We start from the raw sequence: 15,820 nt of genomic DNA on the forward strand, positions 1-15,820 counted from the left end.
CCATGTGGTGACTGACAAATTGTCCTTGTTTTACGATCCTCGTTTTACTATCCTCGATTTACTATCCTCGATTTACTATCCTCGTTTTACTATCCTCGTTTTACTATCCTCGATTTACTATCCTCGATTTACTATCCTCGTTTTACTATCCTCGTTTTACTATCCTCGATTTACTATCCTCGTTTTACTATCCTCGTTTTACTATCCTCGTTTTACTATCCTCGATTTACTATCCTCGTTTTACTATCCTCGTTTTACTATCCTCGATTTACTATCCTCGTTTTACTATCCTCGATTTACTATCCTCGTTTTACGATCCTCGTTTTACGATCCTCGATTTACTATCCTCGTTTTACTATCCTCAATTTACTATCCCATCAAAGGGTTTGGGCCAAAGGGATTGGGTAGGTGGCACATTGGGACTGGCTATAATACATTCAGGTGTGCTTGAAAATGGCTTTCGATCCTTAGAATATACAGCAAGCGAGAGAAACTCCGGAGAATATTCCTTCTCAACATTTAGGTCACGCTCTCGTGTTCCACAAACAAAGAAACATGGGGGACGAATCAGAGACAAGAAGTTTAATAGGAAATTCTCACATCTATTGGATTTGATTGAAGTTCCCTTGGGGGTTTGTGCACAGTGAGCCTTCACCACCCAAACTAGAAAAACAAACCAATAATTCCTGTCATCAAAAGTCATCATGCATAAATGGTCACTCAGGCAAAAACGACCACTTTCACCACTCATGCTGGCGATGGAAGCTGTATGTACAGTACATTTGGGATGTTTTTTAAAAATGTTTTACTTTTCTGTCAATGTTACATGCTACATACACCACACAATCATGCTGAAAACAGTTATTAAAAAGAAAGAAAATCTTGTTTTTCAGTTTATGAATAAACAATCACTTTTCTTATGTTCATTAACCATACATCATAAAAGTCAATTGTTTAATTGTTAGAGCACACACATGAGTTTGTGTGAATATGTTTGCCTGCAACATTCAGTATCTACCCGTTGGTATTTGTTTATGCATTAGTATAAAATGATCAAGTGTGTATGCTATCTTTCCAATGATATTCCCTGTTGGTAGCTGTCTAGTATACAGTACGCATGGGTGAATCCATCTGTAAGTCTGTATGAATATACAAGGCTGCATTTGTCAGAAAAAACATGTTGCGTTCCGTGTGATTGATTTGTATACTTATTTTTCTTTTTCATCTTTTCAATACGCAAGAGGACGGGTCATGGAATATGAAATAAGCAACCAAGCAACAGAGCGGTGCAGTCTCCTTTGAAGATCCGGCAGCTCTGGGATTGAACCGGGCTACAGGCCCGGGATGGGCAGTGCTGAGCTGTGAGGTGCTTTCAAAGAGAAAAGAAAAATTGAGGAACGAGAGACGAAATATTGTAGTCCGTACACAGCAAAGTTATAGGTCGACAGTTTTTCAAGGGAAAAAAGTGCTGTTTGCCTTTCTTTTTTGGGCTACTGGGTAAGAACCTGGTAGGAGAGGCGAGAGGGAGGGGAAAGGTCCTCTGGGGACTTTTATATCACTTCTGGATGAACAAGGCTCCAATGGTGACTCCGGCTGCACCCAGGGCAGCCAGGCCGAACACTGTCTTAAGGTAGGGCCAGGAGTGGAAGGCAGAGATCCTCTGCTGCCCATAGATCTCCACAAAGGCGTCCTGAGAAAGAGAGAGAGAAAGAGAGAAGTTAGTATCATCACTACAACTGTTCTTTATTCTAATTACTGAACATACACCCGCCATGTAAATTAGTTTGTTATAATATCAGTTCGTGCCCTATCAAGCCTTCAATATAATTTTTTCATTGATCTATATAGACACTATGCATCAGTAAAATGTCTCAATGACCATGGATACATGGGGCCCATATCACTGTGGCTCTATCCCTGAGCCTCCTCTGTCTGTCTGTCTGTCCCCCCCCACACACACACACACAGGCACACAGGCACACACACAGCTTTTTTGCATACCAGGCATACAGTAAGTAAGACCAAAACATCCGATCCCACACAACTACAAACCACAAACAAATGTATCTGTGCATATTATCTGGTTTTGAAACAAGAGGAAATGTGCAGGTTCTTCCCCAAATCTGTCCACTGGTCTGGTTACAAGGAAACGTTCAGGTTCTTCCCCCAACATGTTCAGTGGAATGTAATAGAGTGTAATACTAATATGACAAGCAAGGGGATAACCCTAATGAATAGCTGTTCCTGGTAATTTGTTGCTTTTTAAAAACTGGATGGAAAAATTATAAATGCATATCTGATGCAATATAACAACACACAGTACAGTACAATATAACAACACACAGTACAGTACAATATAACAATACACAGTACAGTACAATATAACAACACACAGTACAGTACAAAATAACAATATACAGTACAGTACAATATAACAACACAGTACAATATAACAATACACAGTACACTATAACAATACACAGTACAGCGTCTTCAGATTGAATCTTTACAAATTTAGAGCATACAATACTGCCTCCAGTTCTAGACTGCCTCCAGTGTTTTACATATTTTAAGGTTGTTTAGCACTGCAAACTGTATTCCTGTGTGTATGCGACCCAGGTTGTGTACTAAGAGCTGGATATGTAACACTGTATTCCCAGACCTTGTGAAATCTAAGTGTGTGTGTGTCTTTTCTATGGCCTTTGGTTGCAGTCATTGTGTAGAAAATAATTAAACAATCTAACCACTGTGAAATATATTTTCCACAACCAAAAATATGATATTTTCAGCTGTTGAAAGCTGGGGCACAAAACTGAAAGTAGAAGACGCTAAAACTAAACTGAAGAACGGGAAGCATAGAAATAGCGCACATAGATCTACCGCTTTTTTGACTTGCTTTCAAGGAGAAAGATCTATAACTCACATTTCTATGTGAATTTGGTATGGTCGCACAAAAAGATACAAATAAAATTCTACTGGTCATATACACATGGTTAGCAGGTGTTAATGCGAGTATAGCAAAGCTACATATTGTAGCTTTAAGCTCCAGAACCCTAGATCCCAGGGGGTGTGTGTGTGTGTGTGTGTGTGTGTGTGTGTGTGTGTGTGTGTGTGTGTGTGTGTGTGTGTGTGTGTGTGTGTGTGTGTGTGTGTGTGTGTGTGTGTGTGTGTGTGTGTGTGTGTGTGTGTGTGTGTGTGTGTGTGTGTGGTTGGTAAACTGAATACTAGTGTGCCTCCGTTTTCTCCTCCCCTCCCCAGACCCCATACACAGTGGAGTAGACTGCTTAATAAGTAAAGCAGTGTTTTTATTGCAGCGTGCTTGTACCACATTACATTTGGCACAGACTCTCATCTACAGCTCAAGCCCGTAGGCTGCGTTCAGGCCCCAGTGTTCTAGCCCAGTGAGGGGCCGGCTCGTGCGCAATTGTTTGGATTGTATGATTCCCCTTCCCACTGGTTCCAGTATCTTGTCAGTGGAGAGAATATCTGCAGGGCAGACACGTTTTTTTAGCTTCTTAGCCCTGAACAGCTTGCAGGAAGGAAGCTTCCCCAATGTGCTGCCTGGGAGGAGGTTAACCCACAACTGCTGCACATCAAAACCAGCCAGAGCAGATGACAAGAAGTGAAGAGGAGAGACCGAGAGGAAAGGGTGGAAAGAGAAGGAGTGGTAACGGTATGCTTCTGGTGCTGGTAGGAGGTTAACCCACAACTGCTGCACATCAAAATGACTCAGAGTAGAAGGGGAGAGAAAGAGGAAATGTGCTGCTGAGTATTCTGGCTAAAGTTCACGTTTCTTCTGAGCTCAAGTCAGAGTGCCGATGCAATATTCAGCACCATAGATTCATTAGAGTAGCTCACACAAAAGTCTGTCTTCATAACCTAGGATAATCCTCTAGTCAGAATGGATAGGATATAAAAGTAGCCTTCCAGTATGTAATCTTCCCAATTTCCCATACACACGTACTTTCCCTAATTTGAAACTATATGTCAATGAGAAGAGTGCACGTCTTTGACCATTTCTCTGGCAGCCACAGGTCGATATCCTGTGTCTTGGAGCATGAGGATCACCGCATCATATTATGTACAAAATACCCTCTTCCAGCAATATGACGTACATAGCCATTGTTTACACTTCCAATCTCCACCAAGGTGCTTACTGTAATAAAAGTAGGAAATCGAGGGGAGCATCTTTCAAAGTTTACATTGACGAGAACACACATTAAACAAAAAATAGATTGATGACATCGTGGGAAATTCCTCGATTGGCTCAGTCTGGACACATCAGCATCACCATAGGAACTGCATTATTAGCATACATACCTCATTAGCATATTAATAAAAGTCATATCCCGGGTAATTCCATTCATCGATTCCAGCGAGGGGAACAGGTGTCCAGGAAAGTACAGTTCATCATGTATATCCAGTGTCAACAGAACAACCTCGTGCATGTACTGTAAACCATAAATGTCACACTGGCTCTCTGCTGTCACGGTCATACTTCTACAGTATGGGGCTACACAATAGTACCGTGATAGAGAGCTGTCCATAACATGGACAACGCTGGTTTGATGTCACAGTTTATTCCACAAGCAAGGGCTATTAGGTGTTTACACCCGCAACAACAGCTGCTTCGTTGATCACCTGATACCCGATCCCCCCCTACACACACACACACTCTCTCTTGTCGTCCCCCCCCTTCTTTCTTCTGTTTCTCTCTACAGGTTGCTCTATGGTGCTGTCCTCCTAATATCTCTCTCTCTTCAGGTTGCTCTATGGTGCTGTCCTTCTAATATCTCTCTCTCTTCAGGTTGCTCTATGGTGCTGTCCTATTCTCTCTCTCTTTTCAGGTTTCTCTATGGTGCTGTCCTATTCTCTCTCTCTTCAGGTTGCTCTATGGTGCTGTCCTATTCTCTCTCTCTCTTCAGGTTTATCTATGGTGCTGTCCTCCTAATATCTCTCTCTCCAGGTTGCTCTATGGTGCTGTCCTAATATCTCTCTCTCTTCAGGTTTCTCTATGGTGCTGTCCTATTCTCTCTCTCTCTTCAGGTTGCTCTATGGTGCTGTCCTATTCTCTCTCTCTCCTCAGGTTGCTCTATGGTGCTGTCCTAATATCTCTCTCTCCAGGTTGCTCTATGGTGCTGTCCTAATATCTCTCTCTCCAGGTTGCTCTATGGTGCTGTCCTAATATCTCTCTCTCTTCAGGTTTCTCTATGGTGCTGTCCTATTCTCTCTCTCTCTTCAGGTTGCTCTATGGTGCTGTCCTATTCTCTCTCTCTCTTCAGGTTTCTCTATGGTGCTGTCCTCCTAATATCTCTCTCTCCAGGTTGCTCTATGGTGCTGTCCTAATATCTCTCTCCCCAGGTTGCTCTATGGTGCTGTCCTAATATCTCTTTCTCCAGGTTGCTCTATGGTGCTGTTCACTAGCCAGAGGGTTGGTAACAGACAGGGCCCTTGGATTTCCAACATGTTGCCATCTCTGTTTGCTTTTTTCCCCCCACCTCGGCAAACATGTCATTAGGTGAGCTTCCAGCGTGTTTTTAAACAGACCAGCTAGGTTTGCCCAAAGCCACGCTAATGGATTCTGAACACAACTCTGACCTGCTGGAGGAGCTGAGCTAGCTAACTGAGGTAACCGAGCCAGAACCCAGCAGGTTTTACCAGTGCTGTCATGGTCACCAGGATATACTAGCCTACTTCCCACTGGGCACATACGTCAATTCAACGTCTAGTCTAGTTGAGTGGGTTGTTTTGGATTACATACTGCTAATGCTAACAGTGTCTAGGGGAATATCGCAATTGCATACTCCTCGCATCCTCTCTCCTCATCTCCTTCTCAAAACCAATTGGAGGAGAAGGTCAGAGGGGAGGGACTTCTGACTTTTTCATCCAATAGGTTTTGAGAAGGAGATGACGAAAAAAGAAGCGAGGAGTATTCATTTGAGATCTTCCCTAGGTGAATAAAAAAATATGGTTATTCACTTGCCTTTGTACTAATATTTACTGAGATTCTTTACAAAGGGTTAGACTAAGTTGTGAATCTTCAGAATGCCGCATCCAATAACTGCTAGATAAACATATGTAATTCTTTGTTATACAGACTTTGCTTTGTATGCAGCCCAAGAAGTCAACCAAGCCCTTTCCCAGAGTTTTCCCTAATGCCTTGGATCAAAGCCCAGGTACTGTAACATAGCCTGCCAAATGTGACAGTCTCTGACTCACTGTACCCACACATGGGTTAATAAGGGCTTGATTAGGTCGTTTAATCCAGGGGATTAGCCAAATGGATGGGATTTAGACGAATTTGCATGATATGCTGATTAGGGCATAGACTGGATAATGGGGGAATTCTTCGTCTGGGGAGTTTCCTCTCTCGGTTCATTGGAGGGTCAGCATGATAAAATGGCTTATCGTGGAGAGACAATCAAACTCTCTTTTTCTTTCTCTTTCTAATTTCCATCTCTCTCATTCCTTTCTCCCTCGGTCTCGTCCTTCTACTTTCTCATTCCCATCTCTCTCTCTCTCTCTCTCTCTCTCTCTCTCTCTCTCCTCTCCTCTCTCTCTCTCTCTCTCACATTCCTATCTCTCTCTGTCTCATTCCAATCTCATTCCCATTCATATTCCAATCTTTCGCTCTCATATTCCAGTCTCTCTCTTTCTCACTCTCTCTCTCTGTCTCACTATGTGTCTCACTTTCTCACTCTCGGTTTTTCTTTCTCACTCTCTCTGTGTTGCTGTCTCTGTCTCTCTCTGTCTCGCTCTCTCTCTCTCTCAGATATTCAATCGCTTTGATCAAATTATGTAGGTGGGTCAATTCAAGGTATGGTAGTCTTCTTAAGGTGGAATGACTGAGAAAACAAGAAGATATTAGTTCTCAAAGCTCCAACAAAGGACTCTCCTCGTGAGAAAAGGGCTCCTCTTGGACTCTTGTCAGGCTAAACAGGGAGTTGAGAATGAGAACAGGAACGTTGAGGGCTTTGCCCTGCTCAGGCACCTGTCACACGTTGGCAACAACACGTCCCTGTCTCTCATTTGTGCTGAACCCCCCCCCCCCCCCCCTCCTCCCCCTGCCTCGGCAGACACACAGATTTTAGTGTGAGGGCCTCATTCCTGGCAGACATTCTAAAAAGAGTTTGCCAGAGGGATATCGCAATCGAGGAGAAAGGAAGCAAAACTCTCAGAAAATGGGGAGGCTTCCAATCAAGGCCCACCCACTCTGTCACATCACAGTGGACCTTTTATCGGCTTCAATAGCTGGGCCATTTGATTTGAAGTTGTAAGTTCAAGGAAATATAGTTCATGTTATAGCCTCCATGTCTCTGGCTTTGTCACATCACATGTCAAATGTAGCCAGCCCTGGAAAAGACAACTTGACAGAGTGATGTGATAAGATTTAACAATGTTTGTGTGTGTATGTATGTGTGTGTGCTGTGTGTGTATGTATGTGTGTGTGCGCTGTGTGTGTGTATGTGTGTGTGCTGTGTGTATGTATGTGTGTGTGTGTATGTATATGTGTGTGCTGTGTGTGTATGTATGTGTGTGTGCTATGTGGGTGTGTGTGTGCTGTGTGTGTATGTATGTGTGTGTGTGCTGTGTGTGTATGTATGTGTGTGTGCGCTGTGTGTGTGTATGTATGTGTGCGTTGTGTGTGTGTATGTATGTGTGCGCTGTGTGTGTGTATGTATGTGTGTGCTATGTGTGTGTATGTCTGTGTGTGTGTGTGTGTGTGTGTGTGTGTGTGTGTGTGTGTGTGTGTGTGTGTGTGTGTGTGTGTGTGTGTGTGTGTGTGTGTGTGTGTGCGTATGTATGTGTGTGCGTATGTATGTGTGTGTGCTGTGTGTGTATGTATGTGTGTGTGCTGTGTGTGTATGTATGTGTGTGTGCTGTGTGTGTATGTATGTGCGTGTGCTGTGTGTGTGTGTATGTATGTGTGTGCTGTGTGTGTATGTATGTGTGTGTGCTGTGTGTGTGTGTATGTATGTGTGTGTGCTGTGTGTGTATGTATGTGTGTGTGCTGTGTGTGTATGTATGTGCGTGTGCTGTGTGTGTATGTATGTGTGTGCTGTGTGTGTATGTATGTGTGTGTGCTGTGTGTATGTGCGTGTGCTGTGTGTGTATGTATGTGTGTGCTATGTGTGTATGTATGTGTGTGTGCTGTGTGTGTATACTGTACTCAGATGTGGCTGTATTATGTGTGTCTGAGTTTAGTGTGTGAGTTGTCCCATGATGAGCTCAGATGCACTCTCACACACTCCTGAGTTCAAGCGTGTGACAATTGGCTGATCTACTTGCTGCCTATCCCATGATGTGTGTTTGGCCCACAGGCCTCCTACGAGCCATACACATTATGACATCCTTTCCCACAGCCACTAAGCAGAGCTAACGTGTAACATCCGACAACTTTATCATACAGCCAAAAAGACCTCAAGTTTCACACAACCCCTGAGCTGAACAGGAGGAATATCGTACAATGTCTGCATTCAATCACGTGGAAGGATGCCTCTGGGTCTGTTTTTTTTTACCCCCGCCTTGTTTTCAGCTGAGCAAATGAATTAGCTGGTCATAGATATAAAGGCACCATGGGAAAGGGAACAGAGCACAGTTCACACTATACTGAGCTGCCTAAGAAGAGGAGTGTTCTCATTGGAACAGATTCATGCTGGGATATACAAACAACAATTACATTTGACATTTTAGTCATTTAGCGGATGCTCTTATCCAGAGAGACGTACAATTAGTGCATTAATCTAATTAAAAGGACCACTGCATGAGAACGGTTCAACGTTTTAGAATGATTCATACAGTACATGTCGAATACAGAAATAACTATGTCAACATGGGATATGTGCATAGTACCTTTTGTATAGCTTGTCACAGATACATTGATGCCAAATAATAATACAAAATAGTGTGACTACCTGGGGAAATTAACATGCAACACAAGCACACAAACTATGCCCTTATTGCCCCTGACCACGACATTGAAATTAAATTTGTTCATTTCAAGGTACTTTCCTTTTAGCTGTTACCCTAGCAACAGTTCCTCTCCTTACAGCGCACTTTCATGGAGCCCCGTGGACTAATGAGGTCTTAAAAGCTGTTTTTTTCTCTTTGAGATAAACAAGATTCAGTCATTAAGGCAATGTAACGGAGGTGAAGATGGACCCCCCCCTGCTGTGCACAGTTTGACCCATCTCTGACATCAGGGGCCCCTGTGGCCCTTCCCAGGTTGCCCTCCCTCAGGGGGTCAGTATCACAGATAAAAACGCATTAGGGAATTAAAAAGCACACATCCTCCCAGTCCTATCCAATCCGTGTGTAGGCCATGGTGTGTGTGGTGTGCATGCATGTGTGGTAGAGAGAGAGTAGGGGTGGGGAGGGGGGTTTTGTTCACTTTGATGTAGTAGCCACAGGGCCTGAACGTGCACCTCCATCTGTATGCACCCCACGGCTGGGTGAGTGCAACACAGGAAGCAGTAAATTATTTTGTCTATATGAAGTAGTTTGGGGCAGATGCAATGTTGTCCCTGTGTGATGTTTTTTTTAAATTTCCACAGAGGAAAGATGAACATCTTGTCAACCCAGTTTCATAGGTTTTATTTTGGTATCATGTTATTATGTGTTTAATACAAAAAGTGATACTGAGACATTCTCAGGGAGCTGTAACTAACTTGCGGCAGCACATAGAGCTGCAGCTTAGTCAAGACGTTATATGATTCTTTCCTCACACTTTATACCTCAATATCCTTCATTTAATGATGAAACACAGTTTGACTGTTGTTCTTTAAGGCCTAACAATGCTATTGGCATAAGTAAGAGTGAGACATGAATAATGCTGTTAAATGAACAAAGCCCGGCGGGAGAGAGATTTGTATGTTGTCTATTGCACTATACCAGAGTCAGGAGATTAAACTGCAAGTAATTACCTTTTTAGGATGCATTGGATTACTGGGTCAAGGTGCAATCCCCCCTCCCTCCTATGTCTCCCCTTCTCGGCTTGTATTTCTTTTTGGGGGGGGGGGGCATTGAACCCTGTGACCGGGGGAGGGCAGCCTCACACTGATATGAGAGGATTGTGGGTTAGGAGGGCCGGGAGAGTTGAAACAGAACACTAGATACTGAACCTAGAGAAGGGCCAGACTGTTGCTTTTTCAGGAAAGCCTTATGGGTAATGAGATTGGCACACGTGGCAGGCCCTATATCTTGGTGGGTGGGGGCATGTCCCCTCCCATCTCCACTTTACTTAATGGGTTTTTATTTCATCCCCTTGCCCTCTCTTCCTATTGAAGCTACCTTCTGCTGGTCCTGTTTTGGTTCATCTCCGGATACAGTATTCTTTGTTGTTGTTTTGGGGACAAGGGCTTAGATCTGCCTACAGCGGCCTCTTTTACAGTGCATGGTATCACACACATAAGTAGCAGGTAGCCTAGCTGTTAAGAGCGTTGGCCAGTAACTGAAAGGTTGCTGGTTTGAATCCCTGAGTCGACTAGGTGAAAAATCTGTGATGTGCCTTTGAGCAGGCACTTATCCCTAACTGCTCCTGTAAGTCGCTTTGGATAAGAGTGTCTGCTAAATGACAAAAATGTAAATATAAACATCCCTAGTAACCAATAATCTAATTTGTAATGAAGATTAAAAATATATATTTCCCATCTGTTTGTTTCTGCTATAAACAGACATGTTGCATGTGTTACTTCTCAAAGCCTGCTTTGGGCCATTGAGAGTCACATTGGTAATTTGAGTGTGTAAATCCTGTTTGTGGCTGAGTAAAGCTATCAACAACCGATGCACAGGACAGAAAGTGGAAGTAGTGGGATGGGTCATTCTAGCCGAGCCAATGCAGTCCACCGATCTGGTTTCATTCACCATTCTGCCAAAAGTTCCAAGAGAGCCAATCCAGCTGTCTCTCCTTTCCCTCCTGTTTCCCTGTCCCCATATACATGTGCCCAAAATGTAGTGAAGACAACAGGGTCTTCCGTGAAAATCCCTTTCACACAGAAAGTATAAAAAGTGTCACATGCAAACTTTTAAATTGTTACATACACCACATAGGTGCAGTAAAATATGTTGTTTTACAGGGTTAGCCATTGTAGTACGGCGGCCACAATAACAGATTTTTCACCTTGTCAGCTCGGGTATTCGAAATAGCGACCTTTCAGTTACTGGTCCATTTCTGATGTTAGCCAATGGAAAAAGACCAGAGTTTACCATTTAGTATCTGTGACAAATTTCTTGTCCTTGAACAGAAGCAAATGAAGTTTTTTTTTTTAAACATGGAGTTAAAAGCTGTAAGAACCTTAGCTAACCTTTTGGGATCTATTATAACAGACCTAACGCAACGGTCAATCAAAGCGCTGGCGGTAGAGCTATAAGTACCGCTATAGGTTCAGAAATATGTTTGCTATTTTCACAACCACAATTATTGGCGAAAGTTGCTGGCATTGGCGCGAAAGGTCTGGTCTTTGATGTATTGCTTTGGAATCAACTCCAATTTTAGTCTGTTATAGTATGTTAAACAGCTTACAGAAACAAAATAACAAAATATAAACCTATCCCATCTTTGCAAAATATGTTAACTTGAACCTGTTGTCCCACATTGTTGTAAGTAATTGCATAGCTTCAATGTTGAAATATATACATAGCATTCACACTGATAAAGGGGCTAGGCCTACTGTAAACTGCATTTACAACATTAACAATGTCTACACTGTATTTCTGATCAATTTGATATTATTTTAATGGACAAAATGTTTTGCTTTTCTTTCAAAAACAAGGACATTTCTAAGTGACCCCAAACTTTTGAACGGCAGTGTACATATTGGAACCATGTTATAGATCGTATTTACACTTCTCCACAATTTGCATTGGACAGTGAATCATTCTAATACCTTTGGTTTTAATAAAATTCAACGAAAAACAATGGATACATTTAGCCTACATCATGGAGGAGGTTTTAGGCACGTCCAAAGCATGGATAAGATAATGTCAACAATACATAGATAAAAAGGGAATGTCAGCTCACTGTTTAGCTCCTCTCAAACTTTATATTTTAATAAAGCTTTGGTGATTGAGATTTATTTCCAAGCAGTCTCACAAGCCAAACACTTTGACAGTCTTGACTCACCTACTTGATTAGCTACATTGGTCAGGACAAAAAGAAAACAGACTTCATTGAGAAGAAGGGAGGATATGCTTGGTTTAAGCATAGCATGAGTGTTTTATGTGTTTATAGTGTTTATAGCACCAAAAGCACATCTTGTTCCATGCTCATATGGGCAGTGTGTGTCATGGCTGGATAGGCTGCGTTTTCTGCCATCAACATTCATGCCATAACCATCCGTGTTGCCTCTTAAACCAGCTTTTAGTTGGTCTTAAATATCCCTGCCAGCCCTTCCTGAAATAAGGACGTTGGATCATGTTTTTAAGGACACTCCTCAAATATTTCCACCCCTCCCATCTGAGCGCAAGTGTGCTGATATTAGACAGGTAAATTGCCGAACCTGGCGTTAGAACTGGAAAATGCCAATGCACCAGTTTTTACATAACGAAATTGCAAACTAACAGGCATTTAACAGTAGTGCCGCCTTAAAGCCAGCTGAAAATAGAGCCCTAACTGTGAAATGCTCAACATTGCATTGACCGTTACTGTGTGAGGGACATGGACAGTTATTGTGTGAGGGACATGGACCGTTACTGTGTGAGGGACATGGACAGTTATTGTGTGAGGGACATGGACCGTTACTGTGTGAGGGACATGGACAGTTATTGTGTGAGGGACATGGACCGTTACTGTGTGAGGGACATGGACCGTTACTGTGTGAGGGACATGGACCGTTACTGTGTGAGGGACATGGACCGTTACTGTGTGAGGGACATAGACCGTTATTGTGTGAGGGACATGGACCGTTACTGTGTGAGGGACATGGACCGTTACTGTGTGAGGGACATGGACAGTTATTGTGTGAGGGACATGGACAGTTATTGTGTGAGGGACATGGACCGTTACTGTGTGAGGGACATGGACAGTTATTGTGTGAGGGACATGGACCGTTACTGTGTGAGGGACATGGACCGTTACTGTGTGAGGGACATGGACCGTTACTGTGTGAGGGACATGGACAGTTACTGTGTGAGGGACATAGACCGTTACTGTGTGAGGGACAAGGACCGTTACTGTGTGAGGGACATGGACCGTTACTGTGTGAGGGACATGGACAGTTATTGTGTGAGGGACATGGACCGTTACTGTGTGAGGGACATAGACCGTTATTGTGTGAGGGACATGGACCGTTACTGTGTGAGGGACATAGACCGTTACTGTGTGAGGGACATAGACCGTTACTGTGTGAGGGACATGGACCGTTACTGTGTGAGGGACATGGACCGTTACTGTGTGAGGGACATGGACCGTTACTGTGTGAGGGACATGGACCGTTACTGTGTGAGGGACATAGACCGTTACTGTGTGAGGGACATGGACAGTTATTGTGTGAGGGACATGGGCCGTTACTGTGTGAGGGACATGGACAGTTATTGTGTGAGGGACATGGACCGTTATTGTGTGAAGGGACATGGACAGTTATTGTGTGAGGGACATGGACAGTTATTGTGTGAGGGACATGGACAGTTATTGTGTGAGGGACATGGACCGTTATTGTGTGAGGGACATGGACAGTTATTGTGTGAGGGACATGGACAGTTATTGTGTGAGGGACATGGACCGTTACTGTGTGAGGGACATAGACCGTTACTGTGTGAGGGACATAGACCGTTATTGTGTGAGGGACATGGACCGTTACTGTGTGAGGGACAAAGACCGTTACTGTGTGAGGGACATGGACCGTTACTGTGTGAGGGACATGGACCGTTACTGTGTGTGTATTAGCTAGTCAAAGTGAATGATGTATGAGGGAGGAAGAAAAGGCAGATAGGTTGCGTGGGTGCTGAAACGTCACTGAGAAGATGCACGCCCTTGCCCCAATATAAACCGTTCTCTCTTTTAGTCCAAATGGTAAAATACGACAAAGGAAGAAGATTTTCTTAGTTCCTAGTCTAGAGTTGCTGTTTCTATGCTGTTAAATCTGTGGGGGGAGGTTAAGTCATCTCTTGGTTTAGCACCAAGCCAGGCCGCCCAGGAAATCTGAAGAAATGATGCCTCTGTCACTCTGAAATCCAACCCTGTGTCACTGACAACTGTCACCATCCTTATAAGGATGGAACACACTGACCACAACAGAGTCAGGAGGCCATTCACAAAGTCTGTGGAGGCATTAGGTCTCCCCCTTCACCAGGACTCTCTTCCTCTCTTCTTTAAAAGGTGCTCCGAGTTATTTCTAATCTGATGTATTAATGGCCAGAGGAACTGTTGGCCTCTTCCACCACAGAGCCAGGTCAGCTTTACTGGCTGTTCTGTGGGTTTGGAACCACTACAGAGACCACTACCAGAGAGCAGTGAAGACCTGCTTGGCCTTTAGCATCTGTGGTTGGCCGCGTTAGCTATTGTTATGTGGCCGGCTAGTTCATCTGCTCTGAGGCTTTAAACCATCACAGAGGAAAAAAACTGACCCAGAGGCATGTTTCCTCATGATTGAACGGAGGAGCCTTGTGAGACATTCCTTGAGCTTGGCTACAGGATTGAGTGAGACTTGAGATTGTTTTGACTTGGTAACTTAGGCATGATATTTTGCAGGATGAACAGGTGCTGCATATTGTACACAACAACACAAAATCACAGGAAGCCATATGAAGCTGAAGTATGATTTGGGTGCTTGAATGTTCCTGTATATGTGTAACTGTGTGTGTGTGTGCATGTGCATGTGTAAAAAGCCACAGCTGTTGAGAATCTGACTCACATCCATGGCTTGCTACTAATTTGCATGGGGTGCAATCCCTACAGTGTCGGACACCCGCTTGTGTCTAGAAGCGAGACAGAGCGAGACAGAGACACGACCGCCCAGCACCTGCAAACCCGTGAACAACCACAGCGTTCCATCAAGAATCGACGGGATGGCATTCTCTCCGTCATGGGGCGAGGTGTCAAGAGCTGAGTCAGAGACTGAGACACATTGCCAAGGTCATGTTTTTCAAGTTCTCACTCGTCTGACAGATAATGGATTGACTGCCTAGACCAGCAGTGTCAAAATCAATGCAGCCCCTGGGGTAAAATCTGTCTTCAACAAGGTCCGGAGGGCTGCACTGAAAATTGGTTACATTTCCTCCCCGTCAAAATTTGCAAAAAATAATCCTATATCCATTGTTTTTGGAATTTTCTATTATCTGACTGTCTAGCTTTAATTTGGGTGATTATTAGCGAGCTGGAAAAAGTGAACAATGTCGGGCCATTATCATTTATACACATTTTCCCTTTGGTTTTAGTCATTTGACCCACCAATTTAGACAAGTCTGTCTGGGTAAGTGTCATCTAATATTTAAACAAATATTTTTATCTGGACACTTTGTTTACCTGGAATTTTTCCTTATTGTAGGCTACTACTTTTACCACGTTTAGTCTTAATCTTTACTACATTACTCACTGTTTAGCACATGACCTCACATGTGAATCCTTAAAGAGATGAGTGGGGCAGGCTTAAAAGGGTGGGAACAATGCTGAATGGGTGTAGACAAGGGAGGGCTCTCCAGTAGTAGTACCAAAACATTTGAAGGGCCATTTTCTCAAAAGTGAGGTTAAGTTGATCAACTTTCAAAGCAGAATGACTTTCCCATTGTTCCTTTAAATTCAGTGTATAATATACCATTTTGTAGCTCTGTGTCTCTGCTTTTATCCAATGTAAAAAATAAAATGTCAAATTTTGCTACATAAGAC

General features: G+C 43.4%; 1 protein-coding gene across 2 annotated transcripts in view; it reads right to left on the reverse strand.

The window, feature by feature from the left end:
- Nucleotides 1-567: 567 nt before the first annotated feature.
- Nucleotides 568-15,820, reverse strand: part of LOC135517282 (apoptosis regulator Bcl-2-like) — a 71,161-nt gene continuing 55,908 nt past the window's right edge. For both annotated transcript variants that reach the window (XM_064941446.1, XM_064941445.1), the window contains one exon: nt 568-1,690. In XM_064941446.1, coding sequence (XP_064797518.1) covers nt 1,556-1,690 — 135 coding nt within the window. In that variant the 3' untranslated portion in view covers nt 568-1,555. The remainder of the gene's footprint in view (nt 1,691-15,820) is intronic.

The sequence above is a fragment of the Oncorhynchus masou genome, chromosome 28, assembly GCF_036934945.1.
Source record: "Oncorhynchus masou masou isolate Uvic2021 chromosome 28, UVic_Omas_1.1, whole genome shotgun sequence".
Taxonomy (NCBI): domain Eukaryota; kingdom Metazoa; phylum Chordata; class Actinopteri; order Salmoniformes; family Salmonidae; genus Oncorhynchus; species Oncorhynchus masou.